The 24,436-nt window shown below is 50.8% G+C and overlaps 1 protein-coding gene across 3 annotated transcripts; it reads left to right on the top strand.

Moving 5' to 3' along the window:
• The first annotated feature begins 3,366 nt into the window (after nucleotides 1-3,366).
• Nucleotides 3,367-24,333, top strand: CSF1R (colony stimulating factor 1 receptor). Of its 3 annotated transcripts, none has more exons than XM_059483386.1 (22): nucleotides 3,367-3,469; nucleotides 3,788-3,995; nucleotides 8,387-8,632; nucleotides 9,400-9,684; nucleotides 10,365-10,501; nucleotides 11,167-11,326; nucleotides 12,172-12,361; nucleotides 13,325-13,440; nucleotides 14,678-14,798; nucleotides 15,558-15,748; nucleotides 16,313-16,425; nucleotides 17,844-17,970; nucleotides 18,440-18,544; nucleotides 18,871-18,981; nucleotides 19,134-19,296; nucleotides 19,833-19,915; nucleotides 20,059-20,174; nucleotides 20,911-21,033; nucleotides 21,153-21,264; nucleotides 21,557-21,656; nucleotides 22,222-22,327; nucleotides 22,785-24,333. In XM_059483386.1, exons 2-22 carry the CDS (start codon nucleotides 3,947-3,949, stop codon nucleotides 22,914-22,916), a joined length of 2,886 nt encoding a protein of 961 aa, XP_059339369.1. In that variant the 5' UTR covers nucleotides 3,367-3,469; nucleotides 3,788-3,946; the 3' UTR covers nucleotides 22,917-24,333. The 3 variants fall into 3 exon arrangements, with proteins under 3 accessions (XP_059339369.1, XP_059339367.1, XP_059339368.1); XM_059483384.1 differs by having other exon boundaries at nucleotides 3,368-3,469; nucleotides 19,815-19,915; XM_059483385.1 differs by lacking the exon at nucleotides 3,367-3,469 and having other exon boundaries at nucleotides 3,781-3,995; nucleotides 19,815-19,915.
• The last annotated feature ends 103 nt before the right edge of the window (nucleotides 24,334-24,436 follow it).

Here is a 24,436-nt window from a genome sequence, read left to right as displayed (position 1 = left end):
GTCCCATCTCTTCCTTTATTTGCCTGCTTTTGGTTGCTCCCACTCAGATGGGGCTGGGAACACAGCTTAACCCTGTGGTGGGTGAAAGATAAGTATGTTAATACCCTGTGCATGACCCCAGTGCTTAGTGAAAGCCCAGCTGGGAGCCAGGCGGGGAGAAGCACTGCAGGGAGCAGCTGAGCCCAGAGACAGGGTAAGGAAAAGGGGCAGGATCTGCCCCATCTCTGGTGGCTGTGCAGCTTGTGGGTCATGGGGATGGAGGGAAGGATACCAGGAGTTGTTCCCATGTGTATGGGGAATTGTTCCCAGGGTTGTTCCCATGTGTATCCCCACTAACTGGGGTTTGGGCCAGCTGTCCCTGCCAAGGACTTGGCCCCTTGGAGCATTGCTGGGTCTGTGCTCAGATCAGGGTGGGCGTGCAGGAGAAATGACAAACTGAGCAGTGGCTGGGCTGAAGGAGATGCAGATACCACAGCACTGATTTTCTCACCTAGTTTGATAGCTCAGGGCAGTGGGAGGGCCTGGAGGCAGCAACAGGGCAGGGCACCAGAGGAGCCACCCTGCAGCACACAGGGCCCCCTGCCCAGCTCTTCTCCCTTCCCTCTAGCATGAGGAATTTGCTGATGCCCTCAAAAGTTGCAACTCCAAAATCCTGGCTCCCCACACCACCACTCCCTCAGATCCACGTGCTCTCTGCTCCTGTCACCTTTCAGGGGCACTGAGGTCCCCCAGCCATGAGAGACAGGCACCCTGTCTCTCTTGCCCAAAGTTTTCTCCTCTCTAGCTCAAATGTAGCTGCTTCATCTCAAGCTGCAGAGCAGAGATGTTTGCACCTTCTCTGAGCCACGTGCTTGCTGCAAAGAGGGGTTTTGGTTAAATCATATCAGTGCTGACCCTGTTTTCTGGCTTCATGATGAAGCCCCACTGGTATCAGTTGTGCCTCCCTTAGCTCCTGGAAGCTCCCTGTGTACCCAGAGGTCCAAGGCATGGAGAGCAGCAGCAAGGAGGTCCAGGTTCCAGCAAGGCTCCCTTTCCAGCCTTTCCTGGGTTCCTGCCTGTCCTGGGTTGCTGCCTTTGCTCATTTTTCCAGAGTGGAGGTTTGCAGCCTTCCCTGACCAGGCTGCATTCTCCCCAGATATGCTCTGAGTCACCTGGCATGGCTCAGTCAGGGCATTTTTCTCCAGGAGCTGAATCAGCAGGGAGAAAAAGAATCCCCTTCTGTCCAGAGAGCTGCATCAAAGGCCTGGGGGGAAGCAGAGAGGGGGAATTGGCAGAGCTCAGCCCTGAACCCTGCAGGCTCCCACTGATCCCTACCCAGCAGACTTTTGCGTGTCAGCCTGTGCTGGAGTGGAGTCCTGGGGCTGGAAACGAGCAGGCCAACATGGGGACCCCCAGCAGGACATTTTCCCCACCCCAAAACAAGTCTCCTCTGCAGTGATGAGACAGACACCCCATGGAGGAGCTCAGGGAAGCAGAGAGACTGCAGTGACAAACCCAGGAGCTGTGGGGCACCAACAGGACACAGGTGTCCCACATGTGTCCCCAAACTGCTGCAGGGCAGTTCAGGCAGGGATGGCACTGTGGCCAGCTGTGCTCAGTGCTGGGGTCCCACAGGGAAACAACTGAGCTCCCAGTGCTCCCAGCCAGGGCTCACAGCAGCCTCCATTCCCCCTTCCCCAGCCAGTCTACCATGCACTGAGCACGTCTCATCCCATCTTGCACAACCAGCAGGGCCTCCACAGATACTCCTGAGCTTCAAGTTGTTCCAAGTAAGGTTGCAGCTTCTCTGAGAGCCTCCCTGCCCTGTGCTCAGAGCTGCAGTTCCAGCAGCACTCCTGTGGCTGAGCTGCTGCTTGCACATTAGATTTGGGGTGCAGGAGGAAGAGAGGGACACAAAAGAGGGAGGGACCCCAAGTTTGTCCCAGTGAGCATCCCCAGGTGTGCCCAATCCAGGCTGTCACCTGGGGGTCACTGCCAGCAGAGATGCTGTACAAGGGGCCCCCTCAAAGAGAAGAAGCAAGGCTGAGAGATTGTTTCCCTTCTCTCTATTAAACCTGTCTGGTTTAATACTTATTCACATTGGTGAGTCAGTTCTCTCTGAGCTGGCATTTGTTCCTGGAAAAAAAAAAAAAGCCTTAAAAAGAAGAAGGAGGGAAACAAACATCCTTTAAAAAGCCCCTTTGGCTCGAAAGGAGGAAAGAATAATCAAGCAGACATCTCCTGTGGCCCAGCTGCCTGACAACCCCCAGCTCTGGGCAGGAGCCCCCCAGAGCACCATGCTGCCTCTAATTCATGTTCTTCTTCCCTGCACCCTGCCAGGAAAAACTGCTGAGGGGAAATGTTCTTTGGCCAAAAGCTGCCTTTCCTTCTCTCTGGACTCCCTCACAGTCTCCAGCCATCCTTCTGGCCAAACCCAAGAGCTCTCCATGTTCCCATGACTCTTAGTCATCCCCAGCACAGTCAGCCATGCTCTCATCTCTTGGCCCCAGGGCCTTGTCCTGCTGGTGCCTCTCTAAATGCCCCCTTTGGAGCAGCCCATTCCCCTCCAGGCTCTGGAGGCTTTCAGGGCACTGCAGGTGCACATTCAACAGCCACCTCTGTGCAGATATTTTGGCACAACCAACCCATCTCTTTCTGCCCATGGTTTGTCAGGGGGTTCCTGTCCCCTCCCTGCTGTTGGGGCCGCAGCAGGGGCAGCTGGCAGAGCCTGGACCTTCCTCCCCAGCACTGTCAGGTGATGGCTGTCACTTCCCACCCCAGAGCTGCTGTGGACAGCCCTGAACTTCTGCTGCAGCCTGAGGTTATCCAGAGACAGAGCAGAGAGCAAGGGACTCCCTGTGTCTGACAGGAGCTGCTAATCCTGCTGGCTTGGGTGGCCCTGGGAGAACTGGCTGGCTTCAAGCCTTCCCTCACACCTGTTTTGGAATACCCACAGCCCAGTGGAGGGTTAACAAAGTATCTGATTTATTAATTACCAACACTGCTAACTGGCTAATTAGTGTAATAACTTCAAGGTGCCTGCCAGGCTGCCAATTACAGAACAGCTCCCAGCAGCCTCCCCACCAGCAGGGCAGGATGGGCTCTGGGGGAGGAAGGGTCTGTGCTTGAGCCCTGCAACTACCTGGGGGTGTCAGGGTCACTCTGAGCCCCAGGACTGGAGGTTACAGGAAAGACCAGGGGTCCCCAAGTGCCCCCAGCCTAGCCTGGGGTCTGCATGCTGGACTCCAACACCCTCCCTGCCAGGGAGGGGGTGAAGCTGGCATGGGCCTTGGGGGTGATTCTGCATGGCCGCAGGACCCCTCTCTGCACCAGGGATCACACTTTTGGTAAACACAAAATAATTTGGCATCTTCGCAGGTATTTTCCCACCTGGGAGATGCCCTGGGCTGAATTGCCTTTGTGGGCCTGTTGTGAGGAGTCTGCCATGTCCTGTGAGGGTCCTCTGGTCCCAAAGCCAGCTGGGCCTGAGGTGAGACTTGTCCTGCTGAAATAAAATGGAATCCACTGCCTGCAAGTGTGGGGACACTTTGTGTCCCCATGCGAGGCAAAAGTGTATAAATGTCCCTGGGGATTGGAGTGGCAGAAGCCAGAGAACACCAGGGTTCTCCCAAACCCCAGCATGGTGCAGTGGCCCCTGCCAGTGTGGGGATGGGCTCCTCTCTGGGAGCTGAGGGGACCCTGCAGCAGGGTGTGCACATGGCCCCACCTCTGCCATGGCGTTGTCACTGGTGACGTGACAAGGCATGGCCTGGTTTTTTTCCCCCTGTTTCAAAAACAAACAAAATAGGGAATTTGTTAACTTGTGGTCAGCCCAGAAAGGAGAAGCTCCTGAGAGGGGAGTGCTGGGGACGGTGCCCACGAGAAGAGGCACCCACTACTGGAGAGGATCCTGCAGCAGCATCGGCTCCGCGCTGGGGACACCTGGGGACACCCCGGGCCTGGGGACATGGGGCCTGCTCTCCTCCTGCTGCTTACCACAGCTGGCTTCTGGCATGGTGAGTACTCCCAAAGCCCCAGGTCCCTCCAGGGGAGCTGTGGGATGTGGTGAGGGTTTCCTGGGTGTCTGGTGTAAGTGCTCCATTCCTTCTCTGCTGAGGAGGCCTTGGTGGGGATGGGGCTGTGCTGGAGCTGGACTCACGGACACCTGGCAGCTCCTGCAGGTGGAGGGTGAAGCTGGGCTGGGTCCCAAAAGGCTGCTGTGGGTTGGGATGGTCCCTGTTTGCTGCTGCATGGAGTGGGCACTGCTGTGAGCAGGACCCTTGGCATGGCTGGGCAGAAGGTGTGTGTGCTCTGTGGCACTGCAGGGAAGAGACACCAGTGCTGGAATTCACTGCAGGCTTGGCTGTAGCAGCTTTCTGAAGGTCATCCAGAGCTGGCTGCAGTTATAGAGGGAGGCCAGTGGTGGAAAGAGGGTGTGTTGCTGGTCTGTGTTGGCTCTGGAGCTTGGCTTGCCCTTGGCTGCCTGCAGCCCTGCCAAGGCAAGGCCAAGGAGGATGGAGAGGTGCACAAAGCATAGGAGAGCCTTGGGGAGATAGGAAAGGGAAACTTCCCACTCTTTGGGTCTGGACAGGGTTTAAGATGAAGGAATGGTTCAGCAGAAACTGTGTCCTGAGGGAAGCTCTTTCTAAAATAACACTTTGCTCAAATGGGGAAGGAGCTGGAAATGTTTGGTCTGCAGGTGGAGAGATTGGGAATATCAGCTGCACTGGCACCTTCCAAAGCACCTCATGCCCAGCTGGAGTGTCTGAGGATTGCTGGTTTGCAGGGCTGTAGAGCCAGGGTGTGATGGAAACAACTCAGCCAGCCAAGAAGGGAAAGGTGAACACGCCTGTTTTTGAGGCTGCAGAGATGGCCAAGGAGCGACAACCCACCAACCTCAAAAAATAGTCTCTAAGCCTGTTTTGAGGTTTACAACCAAAGAGGTGGAAACCAGTATTACTCATATTGCGTTTTGAAGTGCAGGGAACCTCTCAGGTCCTGTGTGGCGCTCACCTTAATATTCCTTTTGAGCATGCTTGGGGACACAGTGAGACTGTGGTGGGGACAGCATTTAGCATGTGACAGGCAGCAAATCCTTCTTGGGCCACTGCAGGGCTCATCTCGTCAGCCCATGACATTTGCATCCTCCTCACTTGTTGTTTCACTTCAAGTGACATTTGCAACATGTTGAGCATCATTTTCTAGGTCTGCTGTGCTGGGAACTGGGTTGTAAAGGCTTCAGGGTTTTTAATTTCTTGTGGATTTTACAATAATAGGGACTAGGCAGGTTTAATGCAGATCTGTGAGAGATCATAACAACAGCTTTTAGGATCTCCCCAAAGGTTCCCTGAGCCACTGGCCAGTGCCAGATCATGAGCTGTGACACTTTCATGAGGCACTCTCTGCCATGCCAGGCTGTAGGACACACATTTGGGTGGGTACCAGCACTGCTGGCCATTTGTAGCACAGAGATGCACCAGGCCAAGGTTCTGCAAAGCAATAGCCTCCAGCTGGAGCCAGAGCCTGACTTCCTTCTCCTGCCTCTTGGATTGCAAGGGCATCTTCTGTGAGCACCCAGGGCTGATGTAATGTGATTGTTGTGACTGGGCTCTTGCTGAGGGAGGGTAAGGGGCTCAGATCAAGCAGAGGAAATGTTTTAAACCTGATCATCTTGCATCTGTGTTCTTGGCCATCTTGAGATGTATTCCTGGGAGGTTTGTTTTCTTATTGTGGGTAACCTAAACCTCTGAGGTAGAAGCCCCAAGCAGAGCTGTGATGAACATACTTTTCTCCATCCAGATACTGTAGGTGACTCTGGGGCCCTCAGAAATCAAACTTTTCCTTGCTGTCTCTGAGGGTGGGACAAAGGGAGCTCAGGTCTGGTATGGATCCCTTTGAGGACCAGACCTTAGCCTAGTTACTCCCCAGAACTAACCCAAAATCCTGGTGGCTGGCTCCTGTGGTAAGGATCCTGGGCACTTCTGTCATACCAGCCTTCACTTCTCCTTCCTCACCAAATGCTCAGCAGGGGAAAGCAGTGTTTTGGCTGGCATGGGAGAGGCAGGGACAGTCTGCAGCTGTGAGGAGAGGTCATGGTTACACAACCCAAGTGTGGTAAAACCTCTGGCCAGCAGTTACTGGCAGCGCTGCGGAAGCTGCTGGAGAGCAGAACAGAGACATCCTTGGGCTTCGTGCAAGATTGCACAGTGGTCAGCAGGGACAGAGCCTCCCCCAGCAGCCCTGCTTCCCCATTCTGGAAAAGGACCCACTGCTCTGACTCATCCCCAGCACACATGAAGGAGTGGGTGCTCAGTGACCTGCAGCTCGCCTTGTCCTGCATTTGGTGTCTCTGTCTTGTCTGTCCTCACTCCACCTATGTGGTGCTTCCAATGTGGATGTGAGGCTCTAGTGACAGCCTGAAGGCTTTTTCCTCACTGTTCTGGAGAGCACCTGCCCAGAGCCTTTTCTGGCCCCAGCACCTCTGTAATACCTGTGAGCTGATGACAACAAGGGTGCACAGTGAGATGACTCCTGTTTGTTTTGTTTTCTTTCCTTGTCCTCCTGCAAAAAGAGTCATTTTCCCCATGAAATGGTGCCAAAGCCTTGGCTGTGGATGGATAGCCAAAGCAGAGAGTAAGTGAGGGAAAAGGATCCAGTGACAAAGAGTTAAAGCAACAGAAATATCAAAGCCCACTAGAAAACACAGCTTAGCAAAAAGGGAGGAATATTTTGCCTCAGATATGTGGAAAATGTAGCTTTGCAAATTATTCTGGGATATGTTTTTCTCCACTCTGGGCTTCTCCTCTTTCCACAGAAAGATAAAAGTATTTTAAAAAAGGGGGAACAGGGAGATAAAATGTCAAATTTTCCATGCTCCAAAGATTCTTCCTCTCTGCTTCTCCCTTCAGGGCCAGTGAGTTTAATCTATGCCTTGTCTGAGCTTCCCCATGGCCACTGTGTCATTGACACATGCCAGCAACGCTCTCCAGGGTCTTCTCAACCCTTTGTTGCATGGAGGGAGTCATCAGCCCAGGATGGCTTAAATGCTGCTCCTTGGGCTCTGGAGAGCACAGCCCTGAGCGCAGCTGGCAGCCCAGCACACACATCTGTACCCTGGGCATTGCCTTCCTCCCCTAAAGAGCCGTGATCAGGGGTGGATGAGGATAGGGCTGTGCTCTGCTGGCTCTTACAGGGCCAGTGTCCATGGCAGGGGATCACTGCCTGCAGAGCAATGAATTGATGAATTGCACAGCTCCCTTTATGGTTAGTATTATTTGAATGAGGGTGTGTGTCCCTTTAAATGTGAGGTTGGGTGAGCGACTGGGAAAGAAAGCAGAAGTGGGAGAATAGCCCTGGACAGGGGCTGGGAGGGGGTGCAGAGCCCCCCAGGCACAGATAGCCATTTGCAATGTGTTTCCTGTCCTCCCTGAGGGCCTGGAGCGGGGTGGCTGCACCACTTCTTCCCCAGCCCTGTGGCACTGATTCATTTTGCACTTCCCCCCACCCTAAATATAGGAGGTGACTCAAAGAACTCGCTGACAGGGCAAAACTGGGAAAAAATATTTCCCTCTCACACTAAGGCTGGAGTAGGACCCTGGTTCCCCTTTATTCAGCCAGCAGAGCAGGCGTCTTCAAAGCAGAGATGCTTCAGAACTCTGGCTGGTTGTGATGTTCCTCTCTGCAGGACTGGTGTGTTGTATGAACAAATGCAGCTATCGGCTGTCATCAGCTCTTTAGGTTTTCCATGCCTCAGTTTCCTCTCCCAAATAGGAATAATAATGTTGTGTCATTTCATAATGCTTTGTTGGTGTCTGTGAGGAGAATGCAGCGTGTGACTCCATGATACGCATGAGGAGGTGTCCTTCAAAATCCAGTACTTGGCAACAAAAAGCCAAATTATATGCACTGACCTGCTCTGCAGGAGCCTTCCAGGTCTCTTCTAGCTCACCTCAGCCCCAATGCAATAAAGAGCTCCATCCACCAAACTTGGCTTTAACTCCCCCAAATGATGCTATGGGCTAACCCAGTCCATAGAGCGGCTCCAGCTCTGCCACAAAAGGAAAACTATTATAAGAAGAGGCAAAAAATCAGCAGGAACAATTGCCAAACTGGCATTTGCCCTAATCAGCTCCAGATGATTGCTTTTCCCGTCCCAGTTGTCTAAATGTTCAAATGGCAGGGAAGCGTGAAGGGTGGTGTTTCTTCCCTGAAATTCATTCCTTGGAGTATCAGGCCATATGTGTCTGGTGGGACAGAGAATGATGGAGTGATATGAGCCAAAAAGCCAGTCTGAATCCCAAGCTCAGCCTTTTCCTGATGCTGAGCTACTCCATTCTCAGCAGTGTGAACTCCAACAGAGGATCTTTAGGGATCATTTTTGCATTCTCACTCTCTCTTTCCCTTGCAGGCTCAGCATCTCCAGTGATCAGCCCTGACCTCCCTGCTCTGGTTGTCAACACGGGTGATCCAGTCCTCTTGCACTGCTCAGGAGAGTCTGAAGTTGCATGGAATAGCAAAGAGGTTACATTCAGAAACCGCACCAGCAGCACCCTCAGTATTCCCAATGCCACTTACATGAACACAGGCACCTATAGCTGTGCTTATGTCAACAGCAATGACAAGGGCATTGCAGCCATCCACCTGTTTGTGAGAGGTAATAACCCTGCTTGTCTCTTCCCGCAGCCACTGGCAGAGCAGCCTCCCTGCAGGGAGCCCTGCACAGGTGCTTTGTGCTGTGTTTGTGTGTGTGTGTGTGTGTGCCTGTGCCTGGGGAGCAGTGCAGGCTCCTGGTGGAGCCATACAAAATGGGGTCCATGGTTAAAGCACTGGGTTAAAGTATAGAGCTACATCTCATGTATTTGTGGAGCTCTCCCTCCTTCTGCTGTGGCTTCCCTTCCTGAAAAACAGTCTGTTCAGTGTTGTAATGAGCAGTGAGAAAATCAGAGAACTCTATTGCCAGTACCTCAGATAAGGGAGAGCCTCGCATGAATTACATCCTCCCAACATGACCTGAACCCCAAATATTCATTTATCTCAAAAGAAGCTGTGCTGTGGTAGCTCTGCCACTTGCCTTCACCCCTTCCCTTGTACCACAAGTGCTGCCCTGAGCAGGGAAGCCAGAGATCTCATAAGTAAAACTTTCACCATGGTGAAAAGTTTAATTAGAGGTATACATACTTTTCAGCCTCTCTTATCCATGGCCATTAGTGAGCTGGTTGCTGTGATCCCCTCAAATGCCTCAGCTGGAGCTGGGTTTGTCATGTGAGTGTTTGGAGGCTGAGTCAGGCAGGCTGAGCAGGGCTGCCCCAGCATCGAACTCCCACTGGGCAGCAGTGCTGGAGGCTTGCCTTGCTGGAATGTGTTTCTCACTTCAGTGCATTTTCTGACCCCTCTCACAAGGCTGTCCTGTCTCCTCTGCAGACCCCAATAACACGTGGTACACCCCCTCTTTCCGGGTCTGGGGGATCAAAGGTGGGAATGTTGATTTCCCCTGTTTCATCACGGCTCCCGAGTACGGATCCAGTGTGACTCTGATAAGGGATGATGGCTCTCCTCTCCTACCTGGGACCAACTACTCCTTCAGTGCTGAGAGAGGAGTAACACTCTACAATGTGCAGACCAAGCATAAGGGCCCTTACCGATGCCAAGCACAGATAAATGGAAAAATAAATAATTCACCAAGAATAAGACTGGTTGTGGAAGAAGGTAAAGAACAGGGGTTGTTGCTGTCCTAAGGGCCAAAAATAGCTAAGCTGGCACACTAGATAGTTAGGGAAAGACCTTCTGAACCTGCAGTTTCAAAAGGTTATTTAATGGAGGCCAAATTCCATCAGCCTCTGGCAATTTGGTTCCTTGAGATGGGTTTGCATGGGTTCAGCAGTCTTCAAATCTTTGCAGGCGCTGTCACAGACCATACAAAAATGTCCACCAATCTGTCCAAAGTTCTGCAAGTTCTCAGTCCCTGATGCTCCATTTGTAACCATGGCAAAAGCTTCTCCTTCCCTTTCAACCCACAGTCCTGACTGCTGTGCTCTCCCTGCCTGTACTGCTTCCCACAGACACGTGCTCAAAAGGGAGTGGTGATCTCTAGGGAAGGGAAGGCAGGGGGTAAAGAGGATGGAAAGGAGGAGGTAGAATCATAGAATAGAGTAATAAAATAGTTTGGGTGGGAAGAGACTTTGAAAATCATCTAGTTCCAACCTGCTAGATCAGATTGTTCAGCTCCCACCTAACCTGGCCTTGAACACTTGAGGATGGGGCATCCACAACTTCTCTGGGCAATCTGTGCCTCACCACCCAAGGTAGCCAGGTCCTGGGGAGTCCCCAGAGCACTTGGGCTCACTGGACAAGCTGACATGGATCTTTCTCTGCTTGCCTTTGTGCAGCACTGGAGAAGCCTGTCTATGTGGAGATGGACCCTGTGGACCATGTGCGGATCGTGGGAGAACCTTTCCAAGTCACCTGCAGGGTGACTGCTCCTTCCCACAAGTATGACATCAGATGGGACACAGCAGCAAAGAAAGTAAGCTGGAGGGTGGGGCTTTCCTGGAAAATGGGAGACACGGGGTGGTAAGAACTGCCCAGACCCACAGCAAAACCTTGAACCACCCAACCAATGCAGCTAGTCAAGCTGTAGAAATTTGAATATCCTTTCTTTGGGATGACACAGGATAAAGAAACACCTGCCTGTTGTCAAAACAGTCTGCAATGGATGAGAATGTGTGGTTTCAGCTGAGTTTATTGGACAGGAGCCACAGTACCTATTAAAGCAACATTTCTTCTCCCAGCCCTGCCAGGGCTTATAAAGCAGCAAGCATTTTCAGGACAGAGTTCTCCAGAGAAAAGATATGTCTGAAGAAAAGGAATCTATAATGCTGACTTCTAACTGCTAAATGGTTAGATGAGGTTTGCTAGAAGTCCTTATTATAACTGATGCCTTTATTAAGGAGATGAAACCACACACAAGGTATGTTTGGATCACACAGTGTAAGGCCAGGTTGCAGTCAGAAGGCTGACAATAGCTATAACCTGACTGCTGTGCAATATCTGCCCTGGATCCTTGGGGTTAATGTGCCTCTGGGTCTGCACACAGGTTGCTCTCAGGGACGAGCTCTCTAGCCCTTAGCAGGTGAAATGTGTTTGTTTTGCCCTCCCAATGTGTGCTGTTCCCTGCTCTCTGCCTGACAGGTCAACAGAACTAAAAGGTCTGACTTTGAAAATGGTAACTACTTCATCAATGACACCCTGTCCATTGCAGCTGTGACCATGGAGGACAGTGGCAAGTACATCTGCATAGCTAACAATTCAGTAGGATCCAAGAATGCCTCAACAATGCTTCAGGTAGTAGGTGAGTCCTTCCTCAAAAGCCTAGTAGGGCTGAATTATGTGCAGCCTGGAGTATTTGCTGCTTCTGCCTCCATTCTCTTCCTAGATTTGTTGTTGAAAACATTATTCTCACTTGTGCCCAAGGGCTTACATGGGAACTATGGAGCTGCTGGGAAAGGAACTGGTGTTCCCTTAGTATTTGAAGGAGCCAGAGGATGTTTTGGGTTCTGGATGAAAAATTGGAGTGCTAGTCTCAGTCTCTGTGCATTTATAAACAGCTTTGAAACAGTAAAAAGGGAGTGGGCAAGGTTGTGCTGGCAGACCAGGAAAGGCTGGTTAGAAGGAAGGGTGAGCCACATGAGCAGAGTATGGATCTGGTCTCTTCCAGCCACAGATCCACCAAAGGGGATTCAGGTCTGTTACACACTTGTTTGTATCTCAAGATGGAAAATTCATCCCTACAGCTCACAGGCTGGAGTTTGCTGGTGGTCCAAAGCCACAGCTCAGAAAGAAGGCTCTGTCTGTTATCTCCCAGTGAGAAGCCAGGATTTTAGCTAAAGGGCCTGTATTTTCTAAACAATTAGGAGATACTGTTTAGCCTGGTCACTTCCTAGGACACAGCATGTACAACTTCATTCCTCAGAGACTTCACTAAGATTTCCTAGCTCTCTTCAGGCAGTGCCATGACAAAGAAATAATTTAAAAGCACTCCTTTGGGAACATAACCTGTGTAATGTTTCACTCCCTCCTGCAGTCTCCCAGCTGAGGCTGCTCTTTCCAATAATGATCCATTTATGGCGCTGGTGTAGGGTTATTCCAGGTCTCTGGACCTGCCTTCTGACAGTCATGCTCTCCTCCACCCTGCAGAGAGAGGTTACGTGCACCTGACCCCAGGGCAAGCCACCAGCCTGGAGGTGGCTCTGGGAGACAATGTGGAGCTGCAGGTCCACATTAAGGCTTACCCAAAACTTCTCCACTGGGCCTGGGAACACAGGAATCCCTTGAAGCACTCTAAACCCACCATATTCAAGGGTGAAATGATCTCTGGAAACAACTGGTACGTGCTCTTTGTCTTCTACCCTTCTATGGCATGTTTCCAAGAGAGCTTTCCTTGAAACAGGCAGGCCCCATTCTACAGAAAACTCTCTGGTTTTAAAGAGGGAAACTGTTCTGCATTTCTGTTTTCTCTTTCCAGTATTATTAGCAAACCACAGTGTGATCACAGGGAGGACACCACCCTTCTCTAACTTGGTGGCCTTCTCCTTAGAAAGCCTTGTGGGAGTCAGTATCACATTTGTGATCTGCTTGTTCAATTCTGCACTCTCCTTGCCAGAAGAAATTGCAGGAGTGGATGAATAGTACAAAAACCTTAATTTCCTCACTGGCCCTTGGACGTATCCCCTGCTCTGAGGTTGAAAGAGTGTGCACTGAGAGGCACTGGGAACATATTGTTATGTGAATATGTTCTAACAGAGGGTACAGATCTGCTCTTCCAAAGCCTGCAGCCAACTGAGACCAAGGGGAAGAAAATAGTTCCATTTGTTGGGGTTTTGGGCAATTCCCCTTTCATTTTCTTAAAAACAAAAAACAATCCAGAAGAGGAACTGTGCCAGTTGGCAAAATTATGGCTTTGGGGTGAACTCTTTCTTGCACTGGGAGCTGAGCAATCGGCTGGGGGCAGAAGGGAGTGGCACTAGGGAGCAAAGATTCAAGGAGAAACTAATTTTGCCAAAGGCAGGAGGACCAGCATCCCCTGACCCTTGAAAGGCAATGATTTAGATGTTAAATTATTTCTGAGCATTCACCCACCTGTAGCCTTTCAGAAGTGCTGAAGTGCTCTTGGTGGCAAAAGGTATTTCCCCTGAGGAAGATCAGTTCCTCCCTAGTTCCCCCACAGAAGCAACTGGCAGGTTCCCTGATGGGCTGGGATCAGTGCTGGAAGTGTTCCAGAGCACAGAAGCAGCAGCATCTCACTGAGCAAGGCCTGTGTGCTCCTCACAGTGTTTCTCTCTGTGAGCAGGTACAACAACACACTCTCCCTGAAACGCCTGAAGGAGGGAGAGGGAGGCCTCTACACCTTTTATGCCTCCCACAGTGCGACCAATGAGTCAGTTACCTTCAGCATCTCTCTGAAATGTAAGTGCTTGTCTATTCTTTCACCCTGTTTGCCTCTGGGACTGCTTCCCAGTGGGAAAAAATAGTTGGTTGGGGTACCAGGGTGTCACAAATATCTTTTATGGAAAATCCTTTCCTTAGGATTTTTCCTCCTGAGAAGCTGAGAGGCCTCAGGAACAAAATGTAAACAATGGTTATCTGCTGCTGTGGAATGCAACAGGTGCATCTGTGATTGGTTTCATGTGGTTGTTTCTAATTAATGGCCAATCACAGTCAGCTGGCTCTCTGTCCAAGACAGAAGCCTTTGTTATTCATTCTTTCTTTTTCTATCCTTAGCTAGCCTTCTGATGAAATCCTTTCTTCTATTCTTTTAGTATAGTTTTAATACAATATATATCATAAAATAATAAACCAAAACTTCTGAAACAGGGAGTCAGATCCCTGTGAGCACGGTCACACCAGGCTGCTTCCAGCTTAGCACCCACAGGACTCACAGACCCACCCCAAAGCTGCCTGTGTGTAGCACAGGGGTTCCTCTGGTTTATTGTTGCATGCATGGAAAGGAAACCAGAGCATGGGGGTGTCGGTTTCTCGGCTGTTTAGGTGGCCTGGAAAGGTTCAGGGATGGCTTTGAAGAGCTGACGCTTCAAAGGACGAGAAGAGACTTCTGATCTTTTCTCGGTCTCGGTGTTTATTAATTGTTTATCTAAAAGATTTTCTTTTAGCTCAACAGAGGTCTGCACAGCAAGCTAGCTATGAGCACACTGCGAGCTCTCGGGGCGGTCACTTATCTTTATACTTGAAGTTACGTATACAATATTTATAATTTTTCTCTAATACTTTCTACTTTTATTAACCAGTGCACTTTTAGTAATAACTAATCTCAAAGTGCCACTATCACTACAGAAGATGGAGGCTAAGAAGAAGAAGAAGAAGGACAGGACACGCTTCAATTCTTCTATCTTACTTCTTTAGACTCTCCTGTACAGAAATCTTAAACTTTGTGTTTTACACTCTAATTAACTTATCTTTTCACTATTCACCTAGTGAAACTTTCTCAGTCTTCATACAGGTGTCGTCTTTTGTGTCGGATCAAAGTTTAGCTACCAGACACTTTTGGCAACATTCTAGGACTTCTGAGCTCCTCAAGGGTGTTCTCGGCCACTCTGCACCTCTATCTTGAGGTGCTGAGATCTCACATGGGGGTGTGCTCTTCCTCTGGTCACAGCATTCACTGTTTCTGTGGCTTCCCCAACAGCTTCTCCAAGGGTCTGCAAAATCAAGGTGCCAGCTGAGGACTCCAGCCTGCTGCAGTGCGTGGCCATCGGGTACCCTGCCCCACGCATCGAGTGGTACCAGTGCCCCGTGCACTCTGACAGGTGAGGCTGCCCAGGGCACTGAGCCCTGCAAGCTGTGCCCCTGCCCTGCCTGGCATTCACTGAGCAGCAGCACCACGTGGGCTCCTGGGCAGGCAATACAGCAATCCAGCCCAGTAACAGCAGCAGGGATGCTGCTGTGCTGGAAAAAAGAGGTTCTTGGGGTCTGCCTGACAAGAGGGAGCACTTTCTGTTCCTAAAGTCCTGAGTTTGAAGAGATTGTCCACCTGTGATTTATGCTCTCCCCAAGATTTTTCAAGGAATATATGGATCATTTGGAGAGGTGCCCTGGTGTATGCTGCTGTAGAGGTACATCCTGGCTGGCCCAGTCATCTTTTTGGGACTTCCACAGGTCTGAGGCTCTGCAGAGCATGGGTTTACTGAGCTACAGAGTCATGGGAAGCAACTGCAGCTGCCTGTTGTGTCTCAGAACCAGCCCCACTGAAGGGACTGATGGCAGAACACATAAAGTGTTAATTATGAGTGCTGAGCCACATAAAGGCACTCATGGCTCTGTCTAAGCAGGGCTGTGGCTGGTTTTGCTCTGGTCCCCACAAATCCATGGACTGAATTAAGGGAGAGAAAAATACTGCTGTATTCAGGGGGAGATCTTTAATTGGGCATAGAGTAACACATCTCACAGAGCTGCAAGCCTAATTCCCTGTGTCTTCTCTCTATTCTGACACAGCCCTCCACCTTCCCCAGCTGTGAGCTGCTGTGCTGCAGAGCAGCCCTCACTGTCCCCTCTTGCCATCCCTGCAGGTACAGCGAGGAGTACAGACTGATAAGCAATGACTCCAGACCCCAGGTGGTGAATGTGTTGCCCTTCCAAGAGGTGGAGGTGGAGAGCAGCATCCTCTTTGAGGAGCTGGGCGACAATTTCACCTTCTGCTGCGTGGCCATTAACGGGGAAGGGAACGCCTCTGACATGTTCCACTCCTTCACCATCACCAGTAAGATACAAACCATCAGCTGGGCAGAGTGGGGGAGGATCTGGGGGCTTGGAGATTACATCCTTTATGTATTATATCCCCACTGTCTGGCAAGAGAGCTGGGGCAGATTGCACAAGCCCTTTACCCTCACAGGTGTTGGGCTTTGGCATTTGCCAGTCCTGAGAAACCTGTGGGAATTTCTGGCTGGGTTATAGCCTGGAGCCACATCATGAGCATCTTATAACTGTAGCACTCAGCTCCAGGGCATGGTGCAGCCAGCAGCTTCTCAGCCCATGAAAATACAGGAGCTGCCTCTTTTGGTGGGGCTGTTCTTGCTGCACAGGTCTTAGTCCCCAGTCAGTTTGAGCTGCATCTGGTGCTGTTTGTGTGGAAATAGGAGGGTATGAGAACTAGCCTAGAGTTTGGCATCAAGACCTTTCCTCAGCTCCCAAAAGGGTGTACTGAGGGCTGTGCTGGGTGTGTGGCATACAGAGGAATCCAAAGTGAATAGCAGGGCAAAATGCTCCCAGAGTTGGGATTGAACTAAGAGTGTTTACTCATTCTCCTTCTTTTTCCTCTTCCAGGGAGTATCGTGGCCCTTCCAAACAAGCTCTTCAGCCCTGTTCTCTCCACCTGCATTGGGGCATTGGTGCTGCTGCTCCTCCTCTTCCTCTTCCTGCTCTACAAGTACAACCAGGTGAGATTCCCTGTTCAGGCTGCGAGGGCTGCCCAGCCTCAGGGGCACACAGCCTCTGCTGGCAGCCAGGCCAGGGACCATCCAGCTTGGAGGGACCAGGCAAGCTGCCTCCTTCACCTCCTCAGCCTCCCAGATTCCATCTGCAGTTTCCTGCTGCAGGGCCAAGCTCATGCACCCAACCCAGTGTGCTAAAACCTCCCCTGCCCTGCTCCTTCAGCCTTGCAGCCCACAGGTCAGTGTGGTTATTGTTTGGTGCCAGAAGAAGGTGCTCAGTCTGTGCTGTCAGCTGCAGCTGGTTTTGCTCTGGTACCCACAAAGCCATGGACGGAATTAAGGGAGAAAAAAAAAGGAGTGGTTTGCAGTTTGCATCTACTTTTTATTCTGCTCACTGCTTTATAAAAAACTGTTTTTATGGAGTAACAGGATGGTGTTAGAAGAAGTTTGTTTCCAGGAAGACTTGGTCACTATTTTTATATAAGAACTTGCCCCATTTTCTCTGCAAGGCTCATTTCCAGCATTTGGATTCCTTCTCTGTTTTTTCCACAAACTGAACCAATCAGTAGCACCTCTGCCTCATCAGTGGGTGAAAATCTCCTGTTTTTCATCTCTCCCTTTTGGCACCCTTCCTTTGACAGCCTATCAAGGCTGAAGATTTTGCAGCAAAGTTCTGGTGCTGGTTGTCAGAAGATCCATCAGAGCCCTCTCTCAGACAAGCACCCACAGCTCAGCAGGCAGAGCTGCCTTTGGACAGTGGTCCAGAGACAGACAAAGATGGATCAATGTGGAAGAACAGATCTGAAATAAATAGCTTTTTGGAAGGGCTTGCAAGCCCAAGAGAAGCAGGACATGTCTATAAATAACATGGTTACCTCTCTCAGTCAAGTCCCAGCCTTCTCTGCTCAAGGACTCCAGCTCTGCTGCTCTGCCTTGCCCTGTTACTTCTGCCATGACATTCTTGGAAAAGAGAAATTCTTACTTCTCTTTCTCCTTTTTTGTTTTACCCCTGTAAGGAAGTGGGGGTGGGCCAGCCCCACTGTTGTGCTGTGCTCAGCAAGCAGGGGTCCAAGGAAGGAGACACAGTGGAGACATCTCCCTCCAGCCCCAGCTGGGCACTGTCAGCCACTGCCCTGGTGGGACAGGCTGCATCTCCCAGCTCTGCCATCCCCAGTGATGGCAACAGGCTGCTTCCAGTGGCAGGAGAGCCTCCCTCAGTCACAGGTGATGACCTCTCCATAACTGCAAAGAGTCCAGGCTGTCCAGAAAAAGCCTCCCTCACTCAGCCAAGATTCTAAAGATATTTGATGGGCTGAAAGCTGTATCTTCCCTGTGCACCTGCAGAGTGAGCTTGAGGGGATGCTGGGGCTGGGGAGCCCTCCCAGCTTGGGGAACACTGAGTGACTGGAGCCCCTTCCTTGCAGAAACCCAAGTACCAGGTGAGGTGGAAGATCATCGAGGCCTGTGAGGGCAATAATTACATCTTCATTGATCCCACCCAGCTGCCATACAATGAAAAGTGGGAGTTTCCAAGGAACAACCTCCAGTTTGGTAAGAAAACCTTCCCTGATGCTTCCCTGGTAGCATGAAGCTCATCAGAGAGCTGAAACGCTTCAAGAGTCAGAGCCAAAGCTCTGGGGGATATCCAAAGCTGCATCCAGACATTCCAGCAGCATCCTTAACCAGCCCTTGCTGCTCTCTTCCATATGGGATGGCAAGTGGCAGGGTGTAGCCTGCCTGTCCCCGCTTTGCTCCAAGGAAGGCTGCAGGGGTCATGTCCCTCCTCTTGCACATGGGGTCATTCCTAAGGCACAGCCTTGGTGAGGCAAAGTTTGGAGATGGCCTCTTTCACACCACCTTTTCTCACTGTAGAGCTCCCCACAGATGTTTGCCAGCTCCTGACTGAGGGATGTGTCCTCTTGTGTGAGCCCAGCAGGCATCCTCCTCAAGGCTGTGTGCAGGACAGCTGCTCAATCTTGCTCTATCAAATGTCTTAAAAGTCCATTTTTTCTCTCTGCAGGAAAAACTCTTGGAGCAGGAGCCTTTGGAAAAGTGGTGGAAGCCACAGCTTTTGGGCTGGGCAAAGAAGATTCGGTGCTCAAAGTGGCTGTGAAGATGCTAAAGTGTGAGCACAGAGCAACTTGCAAGGGCTGAAATCCCCCAAGCTCCTCTGGGCAGGATGTAGAGTGTGTTCACCACATGTTGGTGCTCACAGGCTGCAACGGCTACTTTTTGAAGTTGTTTCTGTGCCAAGTACCAGATGTTGGAATCACACTACTGCCTTTTTTGTGGACAGGGGAGGCCAGAGGCACAGTTAGAGAACATAGTTTTCACTTTAAGTGTGTTTCCTCCTTTTGTTCCATAACTCTGTCTGCACCTTTTTCTGTCCTCTCCCTTAACCTCCCCTTTGTCCCTCCCTCACTCCTTGACACCATGCTTCTCGCCCCACAGCATCAGCAGACAGGGATGAGCAGGAGGCCCTCATGTCTGAGCTGAAGATCATGAGTCACTTGGGACACCACGAGAACATTGTTAACCTGCTGGGGGCATGCACCTGTGGAGGTAGGATCCCACAGCCCCCTGACAGGGCCCCTCCTCTTGGCACAGCTGAGCTGCTGAGCTGTGTGGGTTCTGCTGCCCTCCCGGGAAAGCAGTCCTCAGGGCAGGACACAGCAACAGCATTCCTTAATGGACCCTCTCTGCTGCTCTCCCAGGCCCAATCCTTGTCATCACCGAGTACTGTCGCTATGGAGACCTGCTGAACTTCCTCAGGAAGAAGACTGAATCCATAATTATCCAGGATTCTGCCCTGGACACCTCTTTGGACAGTGCTGCTGATTACAAGAACATTGAGCTAGAGAAAAAATACATCCGCAGGTAGGAGCAGAGCTTGGGGCCTGCAGGGCTGAGCAGCACAGGGCTGGGTGCTCACTGGGAGAAGTGTGAGGAGCACTGTGCTGGGGAGAGATCAAATCCTGCCTGGGGACAGGCAGGATATCAGGATGTAAAAGCCACAGGGGTTGCATGTATTCAGACCTGGTTATAATTCCAAGTTTTTCAAGGACTTTGACAGCAGTCATTGGATATCCCACAATAAATGCAGGTTTCAGCCCTGTCTGACCTTCCACAATTCAGAAACAAAACCTTTTGGTTTCTTGCACTATTGGGCACATGCATTTGGTAGGATGGAGCTGACTGCTCCCCATTACCCTTAAAAAAGGGGCCCAGGTCCCCTCTCTATCAGTTTCTAGTTTGCCTTTGCCCTCAAGCCCTTGCCTAAGTCACCTTCTGCAGGCAGGCATGTGGCTTCTGCTCCTGGTGGATATGGAGCAGGGCAGAAGGTGCTGCTGGAGGGTTCTGACAGCCTGCCCCCCTCTCTGCTGCTTCTTACTCAGTGACAGTGGCTTTTCCAGCCAGGGTTTGGAAACTTATGTTGAAATGAGGCCTGTGTCATCATCATCATCTTCAGCAGCATCAGATTCTGCGCAAGTCAGGGGTGAGTCAAAGGCTCATTTCTGTCATTTGTGATTTCTTTCTTTTGGCCATCCTGTCTGGTTTAGCTCTGGGAACCACAACGTGCCACAGTTGGCATTACTCACCAGCTTTGCAGCAAATCTAAATCTCTGCTCTGAATTTCAGGGAGAAGCTCGGAGGAGGATGAAACCAGGGAGGATCTCCGTCCCCTCAATCTCTCTGACCTGCTGCAGTTCTCCAGCCAGGTGGCCCAGGGCATGGCATTCCTGGCATCAAAGAACGTGAGTGCCAAGAGGAGCACTGCCCCCAGCACATCCAGTGGGCAACACCAGTCCAGCCAAGCAAGAGCCACCCAATCCTGGCTGCAGAAGGCTTGGGATGTCTTTGGATGGGGATGCCAAGCTCAAGCAAGCTGCTGCTGGACATGGGCCTCTCTGCTGTGTCTGTTGGGTTCAGACAGGCTGGGCCCTGGTGTCTGGTGTTCCCTCCAGAGCCTTTGCATGGAGGGCAATGTTACAGGGGGAACCCAGGGCTGTGCATCATGCTGGTCTCAACAGTTTCTCCCCTGCTTTTACACGAGGTCAGGAGCTTTGTTTTGAAGCTTTCTCACTTTGGCAGTGTCCTTGCTACCCCAGGGACAGGGAACTGAAAGTGGCTGTTGAGCTGACTGCCAGAGCTGGCTCAGAGTGTGACAGTCACCCTGTGACTGTTTCAGGGATGAGGACAGTGTCAACAGCCCCTGGTTCTGACCCTCCCCTTATGGGGAAGATGACAGCCCCATGAGTGATTAAAGAACTGAGCATGACATGGCATAATGTCTTAACACTGCAAATGAAGTGATTGAAAGAGAGCTACAAACACAGAGTTGACATGGTTCCTCAGATGGGGCTCTTCAAGCAATACATGCTTCCCTTGCCCCTACAAGCATTGTTTTGGTGGCAGGTCCAGGCTGTAGGGAATTTTTTGGGACTGCTGGGGGCCAGTGCCTGGATCTCAGTTGTGGTCTGTTGTCCCCAGTGCATCCACCGTGACCTAGCAGCCAGGAATGTGCTCATATCAGACGGACGAGTAGCCAAGATCTGTGACTTTGGCCTGGCCCGGGACATCATGAATGACTCCAACTATGTTGTGAAAGGCAATGTAAGTAATTGAAATGGGCACAAGAGAAGGCACAAGGGTAGGAGGGGCTGGAAAGGACAGACAGGGTGTAGCATAAGCTGCCAGCTTGTCCCAGTCTGCAGGACTCTCTGCTCTTCCAGGCCCGCCTGCCCGTGAAATGGATGGCCCCAGAGAGCATCTTTGACTGCATTTACACGGTGCAGAGTGATGTGTGGTCTTATGGCATCCTGCTCTGGGAGATCTTCTCCCTTGGTAAGAAAGCAAGCTTGCAAACCCCTTTTGTTTTCTGTGGCTCACTACTGCCCTAATGTATCTGCAGAAAAATTTCCAAGAAAGGAGGAAGGTTGACAAAAATCTATTTTATCAGGGCCGTAAAACACTGTGTTATGTTTCCAGAGGGACCATTCAAAACAAAGAATCCCACATCATTTCCTCTAACTCAGACCTCCCTGGTGATGCTCCAGGCCGCCTCTTTCCACCCCTCAAGGCTGGAGTGTTGAACCCTGTGGTCTGAGAGCCACCTCTGCTCCTTTTTCTGTCACAGGGAAGAGCCCCTATCCTGGCATGGTGGTGAACAGCAAGTTCTACAGCATGGTGAAGCAGGGATACCAGATGGCCAGGCCCGACTTTGCTCCCTTGGAAATGTGAGTGGATGCACTGAGATTCACACAGCAGTGACAGGGGGGCTGGCAACAGGCAGGGACAGGGGACAAGGCACAGGGACCTTGTCCACAGCTCTGCCTGCTCTTCCCGGTGTCTGCCTTGGGGTGAAGGATGGATCCTACCAGGCTGCTCCTTGCTCCTGTAGAAAACAAGGCCTGGGGCAGTCTATCCAGCATCTCCTGTTTAGGGACAGGAGAATGGGAACACTCACATTACATATCTACATTTCTGAACTTGGTGGGGGTTTCTTTTTTTAGTCAGCTTTTTTTGACTGTATGATTATGAGAGGATGAGCCTGAGTAGGCTACAGGAGGTAATGAGAGTAAGCCTGAAGTCTTGATGGCATAAAGCTTCTTGTTGATTAGTTTGCTCCATCCACTGCAGTGCTCATCATTCCCTGCAGCACTGCACTCACCATGGGTTTTTTGGAAGAAGGGACTGCTCAGTTCTGTGTCCCTGACATGCAGAGTGCTGCAGGGAAAGCCTGGGGTTGCAGATCCCTCCAGCAGCACCATGCCACCTCCCTGTCCCTGTGTGGCCCTGCAGGTACAGCATCATGCAGGCATGTTGGAGCCTGGAACCCACACGGAGACCCACCTTCGACCAGATCAGCTGCTTCATCCAGAAAGAGCTGGAGGTGCATAAGGAGCAGGTGAGGACCTCTGGAGAGAAGGGGGAGGATCTTTCCCCCTATATGAACACAGCCTCTGGACACATTTTGTGTGATATCCCCTACCATAAGCTGATGGGAGCAGTGTAGTGTTGGTGGGAAGTGCAGAGGCATCCAGCTGAAGGGTTAAGTCAAAGAGGGCTGCACAAGGAAGCACAGCTTCTTGGCAGAAACCTCAATGTGACAGCCATTCATGCACTGCCAGCACAGCACCCTGCCCCATTCCCCTGGACCTGCAGTGAACTCTCTCAGGACTAGCTGTTCACAAAAGCACAGGCACATGCCTGCCCTAGCTGTGAGCCCTGCCCCGTGGGCACAGCAAAGGGTGGTAATTCAGAGTGAGCACATCCCCAGCTGGTCACCTGCATGGGAACGTGTGTCAGACATCAAAGGGACCAAAACACACTCAGGGTGTTGTGTTTCTTCCTTTTCTTTCAAGGACTACACCAACCTCCCCTCCAGTGCAGAGGAAGACAGTGGCTGTGACACCTCTGGCTGCTGTGAGGAGTCCTGCGAGCAAGAGGAGAGTGGGCAGCCACTGCTCAAGGGCAACAACTACCAGTTCTGTTAGGTGGGACCTTCACCCTGGGGCTGATCCTTGTCCTGGCTCGACAGAGCTCACCCTAGGACACAGACACCTTCTGCTTTGGCCTTCTCTGTGCTTGCTGAAGTGTGGGTGTTATGAACTCTCTCACCAAAAGGAGAGCAAAGACACCTTGGTGTTCCAGAGTCTTATCCCACACATGGCATAGAGCTGTCAGGATGGTAACAGGCTCCATCTCTACAAGGTACACAGAGGTCCCCAGCAGCCACCTCCCCATGCCCCAGAGAAGGCTGTGGGAGTTTGGGTTTTGTAGTTTTTAAAAAAATACTAGTCACAGCCAAGTAAGACATTTCCAAGTGTCACTCACATTACTGAACCCTTGAGTTTTATAAGAACATCTTGAATTATGTCTTAGCACTGGAACTGCTCCATACACTCCCTTTTTTGATGGTTCTGCTCTCTTCCCTTTGTCAGTCTGACCCTGGACATTGCAGTGTTTAGAAATAGGTAAAGCTTCTACATAGCATTAAATATGCATTAACCCTACACTTCCTTGTGCAAATCCACCTCTCTGCAGCTGATGCTTCTGCAGGGAGTGTTTGGGTGAAGTGAGCCACAGAACCAACCCCAGGGTTATGTGAACTTGTGCCTCACTAACAGGACAGGACAGCTCTTTCTCAGGTAAAAGACAGCAGAAAACAGTGCTCTTCCATGAGAGCCCTGAACACAACCCCAATCCAGGAAATAATGGCAGCTTAAAGAGGTCTAGAAATGATCAGCATTACACATATCCTACAGAACTTCTGAGTTACTGAGCATGTAGCAATCACTGCCTTTGTCACTATGACAGACTTATACTAAATTTCCTTAATGTACTTTTAATAGTACAGCTGAGGTGATTTTTTTTCATAAGCTAGGGCCTAATACACTTCAACCTATTCCTCAGCTAGCTCTTGCTCAGGGTTACTACTGCCCTGGCCACCCAGTCCTGTGCACCTACCAGAAGCAGCTAAAGAACCTTCTCAGCTTCACCTGACTCGGTGGGTAAAGGATTCCTATTCCAGGTACTGGGAAACTGCAACTGACAGGGCTCAGGGAAACTACAACTGCACTGCAGGTGGCCTTTGTCACACTGAGCAATTTCACTGTGGGCCATTTCTGATTCTATTAAACCTGGTTTTATGCTAACACAAAGTGATTCATTCTTCCTTACTAAATGAAAAGCTAATGTAACTCTGTCAGCATTATAAAAAATAAAATATGTTTAACAAAATGAGTCTCTCCTAGGGCTCTAAGGACTGTTCTCAGAGGGGAACAGCTCAGAGCAGGGGTGATGCACTGGCCTACCCACTCACCCTGCAACTCTGTTCCTCAGTACCAGTTCTCAAAACCACTCATTCTTGTGTAACAAAAAAAACCGATTAAAAGCAAGGTTTTAAAGCTCTGAAGTAGTCCCTGTGCATGGATATAATGGAATGTAATTTCAGTTGTGATAATGGAACATCTGACAAGTCACCATGTGGCACATGGCAGCAGTCTCTGGGGCA

The sequence above is a fragment of the Ammospiza nelsoni genome, chromosome 16, assembly GCF_027579445.1.
Source record: "Ammospiza nelsoni isolate bAmmNel1 chromosome 16, bAmmNel1.pri, whole genome shotgun sequence".
NCBI lineage: Eukaryota > Metazoa > Chordata > Aves > Passeriformes > Passerellidae > Ammospiza > Ammospiza nelsoni.
This window is presented reverse-complemented; position numbering and strand designations above follow the sequence as displayed.